This window comes from Pelecanus crispus, chromosome 20 (assembly GCF_030463565.1).
Source record: "Pelecanus crispus isolate bPelCri1 chromosome 20, bPelCri1.pri, whole genome shotgun sequence".
Taxonomy (NCBI): domain Eukaryota; kingdom Metazoa; phylum Chordata; class Aves; order Pelecaniformes; family Pelecanidae; genus Pelecanus; species Pelecanus crispus.
Genome location: NC_134662.1, coordinates 1,596,314 through 1,615,316, shown reverse-complemented (window position 1 = coordinate 1,615,316; position 19,003 = coordinate 1,596,314). Strand labels below are relative to the sequence as shown.

The following is a 19,003-nucleotide window of genomic DNA, read 5'->3' as shown; positions in this document are numbered from 1 at the left end:
GGAGCCGCTTCCCCTCTAACTTCCCCGCCGCCCCTGCCTGCAGGCCGGGTGCGGACCCCCGGCCCCCCCGGGCGAAGATGAGCCTTTTGCCTCTTTAAAACGCCCCCCCGCCAATCCCCCAAACAACCACCACCAACAAAAAAGCGCTTTATTTGCCAGGGGGGGGGAAATTTTGCTTTTTATTTTTAATTTTTTTTTTTTTTTTTTTTTGGGGGGTGGAAGTTGGACCCTTTTTATTTCCTCCTCGGCCCCCCCTCCCGCGGGGCCGCCCCCCCCTGCCCGGCCGCCCCCCCCCGGGCCCCGCAGAGCCGCTCCGGAGGAGAGAGAGAGAAAAAACGCCCGGACTGCTCCAGCCTCCGAAATGACTCAGTAACTTTTACGCCTCGAGTCTCAGCCCTGCAATTAGCCACTTTCCCAGCACGGCTCGGGATGTATTCGTCTCCTCTCTGCCTGACCCAGGTAACCGGCCCCCCCGCGTCCCCCCAATTTTCCCCCCTTGGCCGCAACAGACTTTTACAGTTGCAATGCAAAAAAAAAAAAAAAAAAAAAAAAAAAAACCAGAGAGAAAAAAAAGCAAAAAAAAAAAAAAGCAAAAAAGAAAAAACAATCTCCCCCCCCCTCCCCGATAAAAATAATCATAACAGGGAAAGGGCGGGTTGGGGCCGGTGCGGGGCTGCTCGGAGAAGCCGCGTTTCCCTCTTGCTCCCCCCACCCCCCGCGCCTTTTTTAGGGTTTTTTTTGGGGTGTTTCTGGTGCTTTTGGGGTTTTTTCTGCCTCTGCTTTCACTTGGGGCGGGGGGGGGGAGGTTGTGTTGTGGTTTGGGTTCTGTTTTTTTTTTTCGCTGTGCCCGGAGGTGGGTGGTGTGGGGAAGCCGCCGGCTTTGGGGCTGCGGGGGGACGCGGTGGGATGCGGGGGGTCCCCGGTTGGGTTCGGGGAGGCTGGGGGGGGGCTTGGCGCTCTGCGGGTTCGCTCTCGGCCGCGCCACCTCTTGCGTAGTGTGAAACTTTTTCCTCCCCCCCCCCCCACCGCTGCCAGCCCAGCTGCACATGGTGGGGTGCAAGGGGGTGGGGGGGGGGCACAGGCTTTTTTCCCCCAAATCCTCCAAGTTTCAGACAATTTGCAACCGGCCGCGCCATGCCGCGCTGGCGGGCGAGAGGGCGGTGGGGGTCGCGCACGGCAGGATGTGGGGGGCACCCCCTCGGTCTCTGGGGTGAGGGGCGATGCCGGCCCCTGTCCACGCGTGGGGGCGTTTGAGGGGCGGCCCCGTGCCGTGTGCGTGGGGACGCTGGTGTCACTCCAGGCCACGCCGACGTGGCCTGGTGGCGCGCGGCAGGGTGGCCGTGCCAGGGCCCACGGTGCGGGCAAGGGGGGCGTCCCCGACGTCTCTCCCCCACGGCCGGTACGGCCACAGCGGGGTGAGACGTCAGGGACCCCCCCTCGCCTGTACCACGACCGCTGTGGCTCTGCCTTTGCTCTGTCCTTATTGATCGCTGATATTTATTTAATTATTGAGCAGGCAGCTTCCCCCCCCCTGCCCCGGGCTCGTAACCTCTTCCCTGCTGGCGGCCGCTGCCCGCTCCAAATCTGGCCTCGTGCCGTACCCCACGAGGGCTCCGCTCCGGTGGGGGAGGGTGCCGCCGCCGGACCCCGTGCCTGCGCCGGGGATTCTCCTGCCAGACCTCATCCCTTGGGCCGGAGCCGCGGCGGGATCCGGCCCCACCTCGGAGGCTTGGACTCAGCTGCGCCGGGGGGCTCGCGGGGGTCCCCTCGGCAGCCCCGCGGCACCTGCGTCGTGCCAGAGGGCACCGCGGGGCCCGGCCTCGTCTCTGGCTCTCCCTGGGTGCGGTGCGGCGTGGTGAGGCTGGCGACGGCACTGGCACGGGCACGGGCACCGACCTGGGCACGGGCAAGGGTGGGCAGCGCTGGGGCTGCTCAAGTGACCCCGGGGATGGTGCTCGCCGCTGCGTGGTTGGCTTGGCAAGGGTCACACCTCAGTCTGTCTTTTTGTCTTTTCTACTCTCTTACTGCTTTTTGTTTCTCTCTTTCCCTCTTTTCTCTTTCCCTCTTTTTTTCCCCCTCTTTTTTCTTTCCCTCTTTTTTTTCCCCCCTCTTTTCTCTTTCCCTCTTTTTTTCCCCCTCTTTTTTCTTTCCCTCTTTTTTTTCCCCTCTTTTCTCTTTCCCTCTTTTTCCCCCTCTTTTCTCTTTCCCTCTTTTTTCCCCCTCTTTTTTTCCCCTCTTTTTTCCCCTCTTTTTTCCCCTCTTTTTTCCCCTCTTTTTTCCCCTCTTTTTTCCCCTCTTTTTTCCCCTCTTTTTTCCCCTCTTTTTTCCCCTCTTTTTTCCCCTCTTTTTTCCCCTCTTTTTTTCCCTCTTTTTTTTCCCTTTTCCCCTCTTTTTTTCCCTCTTTTTTCCTTCTTTTTCCCCCTCTTTTTTCCCCCTCAATTTTTCCCTCTTTTTTCCTTTTTCCCTCTTTCTTTCCCTCTTTCCCTCTTTTCCCCCTCTTTTTTCCTCTCTTTTCTTCCCCTCCTCTCCCACCGCGACTCCGTCCTTCCCAGGGGTCCCACCACGTCCCTACCATCCCAGTCTCCAGCCGGCACTGGCTTGGCAGAGCCTGTTGTTGCCAGCTAACAGCGCTGGTCTGATGTGGGAAGCCGTGCGGTCGCTGGCCGGCTGGGCCGGGGCTGGCAGGAGCCGTTCTGCTCACAAACCCGTGCTGTTCCCAGCGCTTCGCCCAGCCGACGGGGGGGAGCTGGTTTTTCCTCCGCGGATCCCAGCCTCCACCCCGCCGCCTTTGCGCGGGGAAGGCTCCGGTTTCGCCCCCCTTGCCCTGGCGTAGCCTCAGCTCCAATCCAGCCCGGCTTGGATGGGATCAGACATCGTCTGCACCTCCGGGATCCGGCCCCCCCACCGCTCCCCCCGCCGCCAGCCGAGCTGTTCCCATCCCACCCGCGCGGCGGGGAGGCTCGCCCGGGCTCGGGAGCCGTGGATGGTGATGTGGATACATTGGAACGTGCGCGGGAGCCGCCCTGCCTCTGCCTTCGCGCATCTCCCCACCGCTACCGCCGCTGCCGGCCCCTCGAGCCCGGCACGGCCACTCAGACCCCGGCTACCGCTCGGGCAGCCGCCCTTCCCGGCCGGAGCTAGTCCAAGCCGGGGCTTGGCAGCCCAGCGGCACCGAAATAGCCCTGGCAAAGGCATCGTCCGCGACACGCTCCCAGCCGGGGCCTCGGCCGAGTCTCCCGTCAGGCAGGGAGGGTGACTTTGTGCCCTCCCGGCTCTCTGTCCCTGCTTTGGGGACTTCCTCCCGCTCCCCTGGCTCACCCCGGTCCCCACTCAGGGACAGACCGGGAAGTCGAGAGGGAGCTGCCCGGATTAGCGGGGAAGCGGCACCGGCACTGCTGCCACGCACAAGGCCTCACCCTGCCCACAGGGAAGCGGGGGGGGGGCTCTGGCTGCCAGGACTCCGAAATAACCCCGTCACTAAGCACCCGCCGCTGGCCCCGCACGTGTGTCCCTCGGGAGCCGCTGCTGAGGAGCCGGCAGCGTTTCCGGAGCTCTAACAGTTATCCCCAGCTCCTGGATCTGCAGTGGGGCAGGAGGGCAGAATTTGGGATGCTCCTGGGGCGGGAGATGTGCAAATTTTATGACCAGTGATGCTCCTGCAAACCTCTGGCTCATCTCTGGCACTCCCTGAGCCCCAACCCTGGTACCTGTAGCCTGGGAGTGAGGTGAGATGGGAGCTGGCCCCAAAGGCGGCCGGAGCGGTGGGAGCTGGGCGTTCCGCTGGGGTCCGGCCAGAGACCCCCTCCCCTCTCCCGGGCCCCACGGGTCCACTGGGGTCTGGGAGAGGGTGTCCAGCTGGGCCCCGGCGGGACGCCTGGCTCCCACCGCTTTGCTCGGATGCATCCTTGGAGACTGGTTTCGGTGCAGAGGGGATGTGCCCACACTGCCAGGCACGAACCCCTGCGTGCGCTGTAGCCGGCGGCACCCGGTCCCGGGGGCGTCGGGGAGCAGCCCGGCCAAGCTGGCCCGGCACAAAGCTCTGTACCGGCAAACGCCGTCAGCGCCCAGGGAAACGGGCATGCCGCGGTGCCCGGGGGACGGAGCTGGGCTGTAAGCGGCGTCGCAGCCACGTGGCCCGGTCACAGCCGCGTCTCCTGGGCGCCGAAGGGGAACTCGCCTCTCCCCAGCTGCCGCTGGTCAGCTCTGCTCGTCGCCCGGCTGCCACCACTGCCTCGGCCTGTGGCCGTAGCGGGGAGCTGGGTGCTGGGCACACCTCGCCAGGGCATCCTTTGGCAAACCTCCTTCCCGAAAGCGCTGCGGCTTTTCAGCGAGAGAGGGGAGCACCGGTGCTCGCCCCCTCCACCAGTAGCTCCGGCGAACTGGGTTCTAGCCAGGAGCTCAGATCGGCTGCCAAAGGATGGGAGCAGCAAGCCGGGCATGGCGGGGGGAGAGAGGGAAGGTTGCAACACACTTTCAATTCTCCCATCTGCTGAGTATTGTTTGGGAAAAACAATGAGGCCGTTCTTTAAATGCAACCTTCGGGAGATCCTTGCTTTCCCCGCGAGGCGCCCACCGCGCCGTGCCCGCCTGCCCCGGCTAGCCCTGCCCCGCTGCTCGCACCGGCAGCGCTGCCGAGGACCCCGCTGCTTCTGCCTGGTCTGATCTTAAATCCTCGCCCGGGAGAAACAGATCCCGTTTTAAGTGCGGTTTATGGAGCTGGATCGGAGCGCTGGGATGGGCGCGCGGGGTGGTGGGCAGGGTAAGGCCTGCTGCACGAGAGACGCCGCCGGGTGAGAGCCGAGCGGCCGGGTGGCCGGTGCTCGCGCTGCGCCGCTCTCCACCGCATCACCTTGAACTTGTCTGGGGCCTCGCACAATAAATCAGCTGCCCTCCTCCAGCGCGCCGAGGCGCCCGCCAATAATTCACCTTCCCGGGCAGCTCTGCCCCTGCCTGTGCTTCCCTCCCTGCCCACGGTTCCCTCCCTGCCTGCGTTTCCCTCCGTACCGGGGCAGGGAGTGAACCCACCGCGTGCCCAGCACTGCGAGCGCGCGCGCGCTTTTGCAGCTCGCTGAACAAAGCCCAGCCGCTGGGGCCCAGCTCGCTGCCCGTTTATCTGGAAGCGAGCAAGGAAGAGCTCACTTTGGTGCTTTTTTATTCCCCCGGGCCCAGGCGGGCTGGGGACAGATGCTGGGAGCCGTAGCCTGAGCCTGCTTTGACCCGGTGGCTTTTCCCCTCTTGCAGGGGTGGCTGCAGCGTGCGGCGGGGCGTGGACGGGGCAGTGCCGGCGTGGCGAGGCTCGGTGGGCAGAGGAGCCGTGCCGAGGGCCGGCCGCACCGGCCACGCTCCCTTGGCAAGGCGCAGCGAAGCGCGTGAAAGGGACTCGCGGGGAGCCCTGGGCAGCCCCAGCGTGGAAAGCTCGGGAGCCCCGGGGGAAAACTGCCCCGATGGCGGCGAGAGCCGTCCCGGCCTCGAGGTGTGCGCGGCGGGGAGGGCGCAGAGGTGGGTTTGGCACCCAGAGGGAGAGGCGGAACAGTGTCCCCTGCCTTTGGGGGTGATGGATGCAGAGCCCTGCAAGGCTGGGGCTGGTTGAGGATGGCCCTGGGGATGAGGATGGCTTGTGCTGCCTGCTTGCCAGCTGTCCTTGCCCAGCGCTGCCTACACCAGCCCTTCCCTGTGCCTGGCCCCCAGACGCTTCCCCGCAGCCCAAGGGGTGCCCATCGTGCCCGCCGTCACTCCCGGCGTGGCTGCACCTGTCCTGGGGCCGCGCCGAGCCCTGGTTGGCAGGGATGGGGACGGTGGCGGCGATGGGGAGCATCCCCGGGGTCCCTTGCTGGAGGGGAGGAAGGAGGGCTGGGGGGGAGCCAAAATATCTCCCTGCGCGGCTGGCTCGCTGCCTGCCGCCCCCAGCCGTGCTGTGGCTCTTCCTGCGCAAGGATGGCGGTGCCGGCGCTGAGCGCTGCCGAGGGGGCTGAGCGCTCGCGGGAGGGGGCCGGGGGGGCTCCCATCCCTCCCAGTCCCTGCACCCGAGCCGGGGGGTGCAGGCAGGGCCTCGGGGTGGCAGGGGTGTGATCTGCTCCTTGGGGACCCGCGGGGCGGGGATTTCTCCTGCGGCACCCCGGTGCGTGCCAGGCAGGTCAGGGCAGGGCGGCAAAGGCGATGGGGAGCGGTCAGGGCGGCAAGGGGTGCTCGGCCCTGCCGGGCCGGGCCAGGCCGGCGCCGCGTGGCATCACCGGTGACACCCCAGTGGCATGGCTAGGCATGGCAGCTGGGGCTGGGCGTTCGAGGGGCACAGCCTCGCAGGGGACCAGAAGCACCCAGCACCAAACCCTCGCGGGTCTTGGGTACCAAAGCACCTTTGGAGGCTTTCGATGCACCAAATGGGCACAGGCAAGAGCCTGAGCTCAGCGTCCCTCCGTGCCCTGGCTAGCTGGGCACCCTGAGACGGTGTCACCCTCGGGGAGGGGACGCAGATCCCCAGGATGTGTCAGCTGCAGGGTGGGGATGCGCAGGGTCCCCACGGGCATCCCGGGGCCTGGCTCGCACCCGGGCGGGCAGCTGGGCTCGCCATCCATCACGTCGGCCCTGGGCAGGCATCCCCCGCGGCCGCTCCGCGCTGTGCCAGCTTGGCCGGGACCCAACGCCCTGCGCTGGCCGCCAAGGCCCGGCGCTTCCCAAGTCCTGGAGAGGAGCTGGGAAAGGATCCCGCAGCCCAGGTGCGGCAGCGCTCACGCGCTGGGGGACCTGCGGGCCAGCCCCTGCCAAGGATTGATTTCTCGGTTAACTTGCTGCTGCTTTAAAAGCGCATTAATCCTCCCTTCCCCGGCCAGCAGCCAGCTCTAATCAGCATTTTGGGCAAAATCCCCAGGTCCAGGCTTTGGACTGCCTGCCGTGGGCATCGCCCTCCCTGCCACCTCCGCCGCTCCAGGAGGGGCTGCAGCACCCTTGGGCAGCGCTGCCTGGCACAGGAATGCCGGGATCCGGCCATCCTGCTGACCTCTCTTCCCCGGGAGTTTGTACGAGTCCCTGGCTGGGTGGATTTTTTAAAAAACTGGGGGTTTTATCTTGTTTTTTAAGAAGGCTTTTGCTCTCCTTGCAAAGGGCCCCTGCATTCCCTTCGCGGGGAAACGGTATTTGACCGGCTGTTGTCCAAAAAAAACCCCCAACATGTTTCTGATCATGAAAAACCAAGAAATATTTTTGCTTTCAAAGGAAAAAAAAAAAAAAAACTCAGAGAGAGAAATGTTGATTTTCCACACAGACGTTTCCCCTTTTGGGAACCAGCCCCGAAATGAGAGGCCGCCGCTGCTCCCTCCTCACCCGAGGACGCCATCCCGGGGCACGGTCCCGCCGGGGACACGGTGGGTGCCACCCAGGACTCGTGCGGGCACTGGCGGCGAGGGCGATGGCGGCGGCGAGGGCGATGGCAGCGCTAAGCGCGCACCCCGCGCTCTGCTCCAGCCCTGCTTTGCCAACCGCTCCCACCTTGCGCCAGGCACGGTGGGCTGCCAGGGAGAACGGAGAGTGCCGGTGACCTGCGGCCCTCCCCAGGGAGCCACCCGTCACGCTGTTTGCTGCAAAGCTCCCCGCTGCCCGCCAGCCCGCCTCGCCCCGCTACGACGGGCGACGGGGCTGCTTCGTCCCACGGTTGGTTGGCGGGAGCTGCGATGTGCCGGATCCCGCACCCCGCTCCCGGCGTCCCCTGGCTCCTGCCGGCGATTCGGGAAAGCGAGACGGCGCGGGATGTAATGTGACCCCCGATGCGCTGCGCCACAAAATCTCCTTTAGTAACCTGCGCGCCAGGACAGGCGAGCGGCGCGGTGTGAATACCAATGAAGTGGCGCTGGCAAAAAGTGCAGAGTAAAGGGTTTTTGATGGAAATGGCATCGCATGAGAAAGAGAGCGAGCGCGAGCGTGCGCGAGCGCGCGCCCAGAGCCTGCGCCTGCCCGCCAGCTGACGCCGCGCGCACGGGCGCACCAGGACGCGCGCAGAGGTGCGCACGTGTGGCCCAGGAGGTTGGGGGCCGTGCACGACGGTACGGCGGGGTGCCGGGGCGGTGCCGTCCCGGCAAGCGTGAGAGGCGGTGGGATGGGGGTGAGCGAGCGGAGGGGGCTGCGAAGCGCCGGTCGAGGGGGCGCGCGGCTGGGGCGGGGGGCTGCCGCGGGCAGCACATCCGCAGGGGCCGAGGCGCTTCCCGCGGCACAGCACGGCTCCGGCCGCCGTCTGGCTGCAGGGAACCGCTCCTCTCCCCGGCGAAGTGCGCCGCTGATCAAAGGCGCGGGTGGGGAGGGAGCGGGCCTGTGCGAGCAGCGCCCCTGGCCGCGTGCCACCCCACCTTCCCGCTCCGCTCCCCCGGGAGTTTGTTAAACAAATTTCTCTAATTGCACAAGCCGAGGAGTTTGTTGGAGAAAAAAGCCGGGGAAATTCCCCTCCTCTGGGCCACCCCTTCCCCACTTCCCCCGGGTGAGCCGGCGGAGAGCGAGCGGGTCCCTCCCTACGCCCCCCCCGGCTCTGCGGGAGGCTGCGACCCCGACGCCTGCGGGGCGCAGCTGCGGGGTGTCCTCAGGTCACCCCTGCCTGCACGGGGACGGCCCCTGCTCGACCTCCTCAGAGCTGGGTCGCCCACATCCCCTCTCGTCCAGCCCCCAGGGTGGGACACTGTCACCCAAGGCGCTGACACCCAGCACCGCCGCCTGCCCTTGCCGGCTGGCGTTCTCCATCCCTTGGCTGAGCCCCCCCCTGGAAACAGCCTTTGCGAGCCACCCGTGGGCAGCCCCTGACACCAAATCCCGTCGGATTAGCGAGTGGATGGGATAAAAGCCTTGGCTTGGCGGCTCTTTACCGGGTGGGGGCTGTGGCAGCAGCCCTGCCAAGAAGGGAGGATGCGCGGCCGGGCGTCTGCCCCGGCTCCCGCTGAGGTCATGGCTATAGATAGCCCGGGAGGGTGCAGGGCCAAGGGCAGGATCCGTGCGTGCCCTCGGCAGCTCCAGCGCGAGCCCCGTGGGCACCCGCTGCCTCGGGGAGGGGGCACTGCCAGGGCGCCGGGGGTTGCTGGCGGGGGGGTGGCCCACCAGCCGCCGGCCATCGCCAGGTGACAAACCGGTGCTGCAGCGCATCACCCTGTGCCTGCAGGGACGCGCGGCCACCGGCGTGCCCGGCCCCACCGAGCATCTCCCGGCGCCACTGCCCCCTCTCCATCCTCAGCCGTGAGCGGGGCCCCACAGCCTGGGGCTCCGTGGTCAACGCGGGGACCGGGGGCAGCTTTCGCTGTTGTTTCCCGAGTTGCCTTCCTCAGCTGCTCTCAAGCGAAAGCTGGGCTGGGGCATCCCCACCCCATCCACGGGGGCAAAGCTGCTGGGTCGGGGAGCGCAGGGCCGGGGTTCGCCCCCTCCAGCCGGCGCAGCTCCGCTCCCCGCAAAGGCGGGCGCGTGCCCGGGGTGCCCCCGCCAGCCCCGCGGGGCCCTGGAGCGCCGGGGTGGCTCGGGAAGGCGTTGTTGATGAAGGCACTAAAAATAGAGTGGGACTGGGATCTTAATGGGACTTTGTGGGAAACCTGGAAACATTTTCTCATCCCCGTAAATGAGTCCAGATGCATTAGCGATGACTGCATCGCATCCTGAGGTACCGCCGGAGGGAACCAGGACGCACTCGCCAGCCTCCTGGCCTTGTGGTGGTGAATTGGTCGGCGAGGGGAGTCGCCGGCAGCAGCGCCAGGGCCGAGCCGTGGCCTCGCTGTGTCCTGTGTGGGTATGGAGGCAGGAGCCGGCTAGCCAGAGCTCGCCCGGCAGCACCGCGGTGAGGACCCTGCCCGTTCAGCCGGTCCCCATCCCTGGCGTTTCTGTGCCCAGCACCCATGGGTGTGCACGTGGGCACTTGGGGCTCTACGTGCGGCGGGGAGCGTGCAAGCGTGCGCGGGCTGGTAACAGCGCTGCAGCCCCCAAGCCTTGGGGCTTTCCGAAGCCCCCCAGGGCCTGGGGCGGGCGGTGGGGGGGGCTCAGATGACGTGGGAGGTTCCCTGGTCCCAGGACCTGGGGTGCTGGCAGCACTGCACCCCGCTGGCACCGCCCTGCGCCCCGTCACGGCATCAAGCTGGCAGGATCTGGCCTGACGGGGGGTTTTTCCTTCTGCTCCGCCATGGAGCCGGTGGCTGGGGTATTGGCTGCTGGAACGCCCGGCCCCGCTAAGGGACCTTGGACTCCCCCACGGGATGGCCCAGGGCCAGCCCGGGCAAGTAGCCCAGGGCGGGTGGCTGGTGGACTCCACGTCACGAGGCAGGTTGGCACGGCCGTCTCCGCGGTACGGCAGTGTCACTTAGCAGTTTCAGTGGCAGCCCGGGAGGCAAGGACGGTTCTGCCCAGTGCCTCAGTTTACCCCCAGGTGGGGAACAGCACCCGGCGCGGGAGAGGGGTGCTCACCCCCCGCCCCAGCCCCAGGTGCTGACTCGTCACGCGGGGGACAAGGGGACCGGCCACGGCCACCAGCCTCCACGCCGGGCACCGCTGGAGCCCAACGTCCTGAACAGAGTCCCTTTGTCCGGGCCGGCCCCCGCTCCTGCTGCTTGGGAGGCATCCAAAACCCTCCCTAAATAGGGCCCGGCTGGGCTCAGCCTTTGAATCTCCCCAGGAAGGCTCAGCTGAACTGCCGAAAGCGGATGAACCCCCCTCCCCGTTAAAGCAGTCCCGTCCCTCAGCGATCAGGGCGCAGGATCCGGCCTCGCTCGAGGCAGCACTGACCCTCTGGGGTCGCCCGCGTCTCCCTTTGCTCTCCGGGAGAGCCTGTCGCCGCCCTGCGCCTCAGTTTCCCCATCCCTAGGTAGAGGGTCCTGGCGGGGCGTCCGCAACCCCTGGGGAGCCCGTGAGGTGCCGGAGCGGAGGCTGAACCGCTGGCACGTCCGTGGCGCGGCGGAGGCGACGGGGCTGCAGGAGGGGCCGTGAACTCTTCACCGCCGGGGCCCCGGGGGCGGCCGATCCTCCCGCAAGGTCGCCGGCTCCTCAGCGAAAGGCCGGGGCTATTTTTAACTGGTGACTTGCTCCAGCCCGCCAGGGATTGGATTTGCAGCGGGGCGAGCGCTGCAAGCCCATCGCAGTGCTCCCCGTCGTGGGGTGCAGAGACACCCCGGTGCCTTCCCCCCGCCCGGCATGCACCCCTGGGAGGGAGTTGGGGACCACTCTCTGCACCCCCACATCTTTAATGGTGCCTGATGGTGGGGGGTGGGAATTAATCCCCCTCGGAAAGGCCAGGACGGAGCAGGCAGGGCTAAAAATATGTTGGGAGGGAAATAAAACCTCCTGCGTCAGGGGCTAAAGCCGGGCTCAGAGCCCTGGGCTCGGCCCAGGGGAGCTTGGGGGGCTCTGCCTGGTCCCGGCTTCCTCGGTGCTGGGGGGGACACTGAGCTGGGGCTGCCTGCTGCCTGCCCCCCCCGGGGCGAACGCGGCGCTGCCGGCCCCGCGGCGTCTCCTGCCTCAGTTTCTCTCCGCGCTCCTGGGGCTGCAAGCTGCCGCTGTCCCTGCGTCACATCCCAGCAGCTGCCGGGCTGGGGCCCTGGGGTCTGGGGTGGGCGAAGCGCTGGGCCTGGGGCACGGCTCCAGCGCTGCCCCCCCCACAGCCGCAGTCCCCGCCGTGTGCCGGGAGCGGGGCTGGGGGGAGTGGGCCACCCCCAGGGCCCCGTGCTGACGCAGGGCTGGGCGGAGAAGCTGGCAGCGCTGGGGCCTGTTGGCAAAGCGTTTTTTTTTTCCAGTTCCATAAAACATTTCCCTTCCTTGGATCCCCAGGGGGGTTTCGGCTGGGAAGCCACGTGGCCCCAGCGCTGCCGGCCACGGGATGCTTCCCGGGGCGGGGGGACGTTTCCTTGGCCACGGGCCGGGTCCCCTCCGTGCTCCCCCTGTGCTGCTCGCAGGGCTCTCCCCGGACCCCAGCAGCTGCCGTCGCGTCCTGCCTCTCCTCCGGGCTGGCCTGGCGGGTGCCGTGCCTCAGTTTCCCCGTCTTTAGAAAGGCAGCGTCACACCCTCGGGACAGGTGGGGTCACCCCGGGGAAGCAGCTGAGTTGTCGGCTCCCGCAGCCCGAGGGGGACGGGCAGAGGCGGCGCCTGGGGAAACTGAGGCAGCTGGGGGAACCGAGTGAGTCTGCAGGAAGGCCGTGAGCGGCCCTGGGCGCTCCCACCACCGGGGCTCCCTCCCCAGTGCCCTCCCAGCTCCTCCACCCGCCGCTGCTGGCTGTGCCGCTGCTGGGTGCCATCCCCGGGGCATCCTTACCCCTTCCCCACACCCTGGGCGCGCCGCTCCCCAGTTTGGGCTGTATTTAGCAAAGCTGGGGACCAGCAACGCTAGTTGACCGGAGGCAGGGTGATGGGCACAGGGTTGGGGCACGTAGCATGCCGCCGGAGAAGCCCCCACCGGCTTCAGCCCACCTGGGCCACCCCCGGCCGCTGTCTGCCAGCAGCGCTGCCTCCCCGGGGAGGGCTGTGCCGGCTGGCGCGGGCCCAGGCAGCGCTGGCACCTGAGCCCGGGGCTGCAAAGAGAGCTGCTTTTCTTCCTGCTGTTTTCCAAAGCAACTGGCAGGTTTGCTGCCTGCCGCGGCCTCCCGTGACCCGCGGCGGCGGCCTCAGCGTGCTCCCCGCACCCCCGCTTGCAGCCGCACCACCTGCGAGGGCGAGCGCCGGCATCGCCTCCCGCCCCGGCACGTAGGCGCAGGCAGGCGGGCACCGGCCTGGCACGGGGCACTCGCGGCGCCGGCGGGGGGGCAGGGACCTGCCTGCTCCGGGATGGCTCAAAGGACCCAGCCGGGTGCTTTTGGGCAGCACCAGGCGCGGGGAGCCCAGGGCAGCGCGGCGAGGGGTCCGGGGTTGCGGTGGTCCCGGGTGAGGGGTGGGCACCGGGTGCTTTATTAGCCCATCTGCCACCTCCGGGTCTGATTCTGAGTGGGGCTGAGCGTCGCGGCAGTAAATGAAGCATGGGAGCCCCTTTCTGGCCTTGCACCCATCCTGGCTGACTCTCCCAACAGGGTGGCCGCATCCGGAGCACGCTGTGGGTACAGTCCAGCCCATACGCAGCCCTGAGCCATGCAGGGATGTTGGCTGGAGGATGCTGGCGGCTCTGGGGGAAAAAAAGCCCCGGGGTCTGGGAAGAGGAGCGGCGGGGAGGTTGCACCGTGCCCTGCCTTCACCTCCGCCTGCACCAGCGGTGCCAGCTGGCCGGGCTGCCCCAGGCACCGGGGCTCCGTGCCCCGGCGCGGGCTGCAAGAGGGGTTTTGCAAGCACAGGGCTGGGTCGTCCCCACCTCGGCTCAGCTGCCGCTGCCGGGAGCTGGGGGGGGAGCGTGACTGCGACAGCCTTTTCTGCCCCATGGGCAGCTCCGCTGTGGGGCCGGGTGTGCGCGGGTGAGGCCGGCACAGCTCGTGCCGTCCCCATCTGCTTTCCGGGGAACTCCAGCTGCTGCCCTGCTCCCTCCCGCTGCCCTGCGCCCGGCGTGCCTCAGTTTCCCCCCTCCCAGCACGGCAGTGCCGCTCACCAGCGCCGGGGAAACCTCGTTAGGACTTGCCGAGCAGGCCGGGAACCCTGGCCGCGCCATGCTGGCGAGCAGCAAAAATTATGAATAAGCTCTTGTTAATAAATACTTCATGATGAATCCAAATAGATTTCCTCCTCTGGAGCAATTATTGTAAAATGGGCTCTAATACGGTGCAGGGCCGGCCCCGGGAAGGGCTGGGTGCTTTTCAGGGCCTAAGTGCCTCCTTCCATCCCCTCTAATGAGCACTTCCCAATCATTTGCATCTGTCTCGGCAACAGGTCTCATTACCAGGTTAACTTATTACCAAGAGCCGCTTCAGCGAACAGTTAAGAAGCGGCTACTGGAGGCTTTGCCGGGGCCACGCGAGAGCGTTTCGTCCGTGCCCAGGGCACCCGCAGGCTGCGGCGAGGGGAAGCTGAGGTTGGGGCGAGGAGCAAGTCCCCGCCGTGCCCCTTTTGGGTACCAGGATTTCGGGATTTTCAGGATTGCCAGAATCTCTCCGGCTGCATCGCCCCCGCCCCCCCCCGCCGCCACCACACCAAGGCTTCCCTTGGGGGCACGGCACCCAGCGCCGAACTTGCCAGCCCCTGCCTGGGCTCGTGCGGCCGCGGGGAGTGGGACCTGGCAGGAGCGGCGGCCATGGGAGCCGGCAGCAGTTTGGAGGTGTGTGGCTGGCTGGCGGGGGGGCTGAGCATCCTTTCATAAAATAAACCCTGTGTGGTCCCCGTAGGGCTGGGATGCGGTGAGGTCGCCCCGCGTCACTCTGCCTGCGGTGGGGATGGCATCCCGCTCCTCCCTGGGGCCGGGGCCGTGCTGGTGCGGAGCAAAACCTGCTGCTGAGGTGACTGACCGCTCCCGTCCCCCTCCTCCTCCTCCTCCTCTGCCCCTGTCCTCCCTCTGTGAAAACTGCTTGGGAATTTCCTGAGGAAACGTTTTTTCATTGGAAAATTCAGGCTGTTTCACCAAGCCCAACCTGTTTGGACAAGGCGCTGGAGCGGAGGATGCTTGGAGGCCCGGCCAGCCCGTGCCGCAGTGCCCGGCCATGGTGCCCGTGCCTGGCGCCGTGTCCCTGAGTGGCACAGAGCATCCCCCACTGTCCCCAGGGTGGACAGCGCCCGCCACAGCCAGGTGCGGAGCCCCAGCACCAGGCGAGGCGGTGAGGACAGGCTGGAGCACGGGGCGAGGCAGCGCCGCGGCTGTGCCCCCCCCCCCAGCTCCCTGCCGCTGCAGAGTTAATCCTGGCACGGCGTGCCTGGCTCCGCGCAGAGCATCGCTCCTTCCCCTCCCCCGCTCCACGCAGGACGGACACCAGGACGGCCAGGCTTGACCCGTGCCTCAGTTTCCCCTCGCAGCGTCTGGCGTGGAAAGTCAGCGCTCCACCAGTCCCTGGGAGAGGGGCGCGAGGGGGGCCCTGTGCCAGGGCCAGCAGCACCCCGACGCAGGCGTGCTCCTCCCCGGGTCGCGGGGCTTTACAAGCCCGGGCTGGATGGGGCCCAAGCGCAGGCTCTGCTGCCAGATTCCCATCCGGAAATGCCCCGGGAGCAGCCTCGTCTGGGGTATTGCAGCACGTCTCTGCTTCCCAGCCTTGCAAAGGAAAAACAGCAGGAGAAACACTTAACCAGCCCCTTGCCGGCGCTCCGTGCTGCTGGCCGGGCCGGCGGGGATCGGGGATGGGACAGACGGAAAGCGTGTCCCTGCCTTTGCGTTCTGAAGCGGCGCTGGGTGCGAAGCTAGCCGGTGTCAGCCGGGGCGGCGTGCCCAGCGGAGCGGCTCGCTGGCTGCACGGTGCCGGCGTCGTGGCGGGGATGCAGGGCACAGGGACGCTCCCCAAATCCTCTAGTTTGTGCCCTCGGCACCCAGCTGCAGCCGTCCCACCCGTGCAACCAGCTGTCCCGGTGCCCCCCCGGCCACCCTCGCGTGGCCCCGCTAAAGCAGCTTAACTCGAAACGGCATCTCGGCGCGGGATAAGCTGGGCGGGAGGGAAAGTTGGCGAGCGGCTGATCGGCTTTCGGCGCAGCTCCCGTCCCGCCGTAATCTTGGGGGGGGGGGGTGGGGTGGGGCAACGACGGCTTCGGGGACACCAAGGACCACAGGGGCTTTTGCACGCAGCGGGTTTTTGGGGGGTCCCAGATATGGGTCTGAGCGGGCTCTGAACATCCTCGGCACCGCGGTGAGGGAGGGCAAAGCTGGCATCTGCTCAGAGCCCCACAGAAAGCGGGGCTCGCGCTTGCCGGCCTGTGGCAGGGCACCGAGCGTCCCCTGGCCCTCGCAGTGAGGGTGAGCAGCGCCCAAGGGTGCTGCCTCCCCCAACAGGGACGGCCCTGCTCTTGCCCGCCATCCCTGCAGCGGTGCCCGGGGTGGCAGTGCCCGGCGGGAGGGCAGGGACGGGGACAATGGCGCGGTGCCCCCCGCCCCAGCACTGCGGTCAGCCCTGCCACCGGCTGCCTGGGGAGGGTGGCGGGGCCGGGGGATGGCAGCAATTTGTAGGGCTCGTCTGAATAACCGGCCACCAAGGAAGATCAGCCGCCCACCGCCCCGGCCAAGTATTGTTTTTGGAACTTGCTGCTGCTTTTTTCGGCTCCTGTCTTACTTTTCTTTGACCTTCTTCCCTGATTTAAGACACATGCCCAGCCCTTGCCCAGCTGCACTGAATTAGCGGCTGCTGCTGGGGAGGGAACCAGACCCTGCGGCCGCGTGGGGCTGCAGCCGCCCCAGGAGCAGCCGGTGGGGACGGGTCCACGAGGCAGGGACGTGTTTCCCCGGCGGGATGACTGGGATGGGTCCCCAGGGTCAGGATGGGTCCCCCGGCAGGGTTGGGTCCCCACGGGTGGAATGGGTTCCCCAGCAAGGGTGGGTCCCCTGTCCTTTGCGGGGTTTGGGGGGCACCCATGGGGTCACGGCTCTGGTGAAGCTGGGTCCGGAGCAGGGGCCCCGGCGGGGTCCGCGCTGGGGTGATGGGTCTGTGCTGGTGAATAACGGGGTCTGCGCCTGGGGAGGCTTTTGGGGATTAGTGGGGCTGTGCTGGTGCTTGGTGCTGGCAGTTACTGGCGTCAGTGCCAGGTTCAGGGGTCGGTAGGGTCTGTGCCGGGGTGTCTGTGCCAGCTCACGGCAGGGTCTGTGCAGGGGACACCGGGGCTGCGCCGCGGGACCTGCGCTGGCTGTTGGCAGGGCTTGTGCCGGGGGAGCGGGTCTGGGGTTTTGTAGGAGCTGTGCAGGGGCCGGTTTGGGGTTAATGGGGTCTGTGCTGGCCTCGGGGCAGAGCAGGAGTTAGCGGGGTCTGCATGGGGCCGGTCCCTGCCGGGAGCCTGCTTGAGGTGACACTGTTCCCTCCAAGCATGGTCACTTTGGGATGGGGCTGCTTCTGCTGGGGAATGGCATCGCTGCCCCGGGATGAGCAGGCCCTGCCGCCGTCTCCGGAGCCGCTTGCCCATCCCACTGCCGGGGCTCCATCCTTCCCCGACTCCTGCCCGCAGCTGCCTCCTGGGTCCCTCCCCGCTGGGAGAGTAACCCAAACCCGGGCACGACGGCGGTGGCTGCCACCAGCCACCCCCTGCCCGGCCCTGGCAGCCTCCAGGACTCGAGCGCCAAGCTGCGCTCCTTCCTCCTCCACATCATCGCCCGTCATGAGGGATCCCGAGGGCCAAATCCTGCCCTCGTGGACCAGCTTGCTGCTGCCCTGGCCATGCACAGGGATGCTTGGCCCTCTCTTTGCCGTTTTCCAAGCCATGCCGATCCCCGCCGGGAGGGCTTCCTGACACCTCTCCATCCCCCGGGGGGGTTGTGGGCCCCCCAGCCAGGAAGCACTGATTTTCCGAACTGAGGGGAAAAAAAAAAAAAAATGGTCTGTGGGAAGGAGGGGCCAGGGAGGGGGATGCATTTTCCTTGTTTTCTTTTGGGGCCGGACCCATCCAGCAGCACTCGCCAAATGGAAAAAGGCAGTCAGAGCACGCCTTGTGCACCGGGCCGGGCGCCAGCCACCAGGCTGGCCGCAACTGGGGCAAACTGGGGGAGTTTCCCACTGGCCCAGAGGGAGCGGAGAGGTCCAAGGCACCCGCAGCCCGTGCAGGAGCGCCCGGGATGCTGGGGATGTGGGGGACCCGTCCCTTGGGTGCTGCAGTCTGGCAGCGCCTGGCGTCGGCGGCTCCAGCGGGCGCGATGTCAGGCGGGATTTCTGCGCCTGTCGGGAGGAGATCCCGGCACGCGTGGGTGGGAAGGGGAGAGGGTCCGGGTGCTGCCTTGCGCAAGCACCTGCCCCTCCGCGGCGCTGCCGGCTCCGGTATGCCACAGCCACGCCCGGCAGGTTATTGGCCTGGGAGCGTCGCAGTCAGTGGGATTTATGGGGGGCTGCTGGGTTGGGGGGGGGATCCTGCTGCATGGGGAGGGGTTCCCCGTCCCCGGCAAGCACGCGCCTCGGCCACAGCTCTTCCTGCTGGTTGCGCTGGGATGCAGCCTGGCGGGGATGTCCCCGGTGGGGATGTCCCCAGTGGGTCCCTGCGGGCTCCCCAGCCGTCCCGGGATGGGTGTGGGGGGGCTCGGCCGGGAGTGACCACCTCTCCCTCTGCTCCCGCAGGATGAATTCCACCCCTTCATCGAGGCGCTGCTCCCCCACGTCCGGGCCTTCGCCTACACCTGGTTCAACCTGCAGGCCCGCAAGCGCAAGTACTTCAAGAAGCACGAGAAGAGGATGACGAAGGATGAGGAGAGGGCAGTGAAGGACGAGCTGCTGAGCGAGAAGCCGGAGGTGAAGCAGAAATGGGCCTCGCGCCTCCTGGCCAAGCTGCGCAAGGACATCCGGCCTGAGTGCCGCGAGGACTTCGTGCTCTCCATCACGGGCAAGAAACCCTCGTGCTGCGTCCTCTCCAACCCCGACCAGAAGGGGAAGATGCGCCGCATCGACTGCCTGCGGCAGGCAGACAAGGTGTGGCGGCTGGACCTGGTCATGGTCATCCTCTTCAAAGGGATCCCGCTGGAGAGCACCGACGGCGAGCGCCTGGTCAAGTCGGGCCAGTGCACCAACCCCATCCTCTGCGTCCAGCCCCACCACATCAGCGTCTCCGTCAAGGAGCTCGACCTCTACCTGGCTTACTTCGTCCGCGAGAGAGGTGGGTGCTTGTCCGCCGTGGGGCAGAGCCAGGATGCGGCCCCACCGGAGCCGGCTCCCTGGGCGGGGTTGTTCCAGCTTTCCTGTCCCCCCCAATGTCCGTCCCATCCCCAGCTCCGGCTCGGGGACACGTTTCCCGTCACAGACCTTGCAAAGCGGAGCCCAGTGCTCCCCTCCCTCCAAACTGCTGCCCGAGGGGGTGCCCCCCACCCTGCCCACGCTGCACCTCTCCTCCAGCTGGACGGGTCCTGGCTGCCCCGGGAGCTGTGTGCCAGGGAGGGGAGGAGGCGAGCGGTCCCTGGGGTGCTCCGGGCTCTGGGCATACCCAGAGGAGGGTCTTGGCACAGGCAGCCCGGTGAGGAGCCGGTGGGTGGCGTGGGCAGGGGAGGGATAGCCTG

At 67.2% G+C, this 19,003-nt stretch overlaps 1 protein-coding gene across 1 annotated transcript in view; it reads left to right on the top strand.

Moving 5' to 3' along the window:
* The first annotated feature begins 336 nt into the window (after positions 1-336).
* NFIC (nuclear factor I C) overlaps positions 337-19,003 on the top strand; it is a 39,609-nt gene continuing 20,942 nt past the window's right edge. Inside the window, 2 exon segments of the mRNA XM_075723835.1 lie at positions 337-459; positions 18,075-18,606. Coding sequence (XP_075579950.1) covers positions 430-459; positions 18,075-18,606 — 562 coding nt within the window. The 5' untranslated portion in view covers positions 337-429.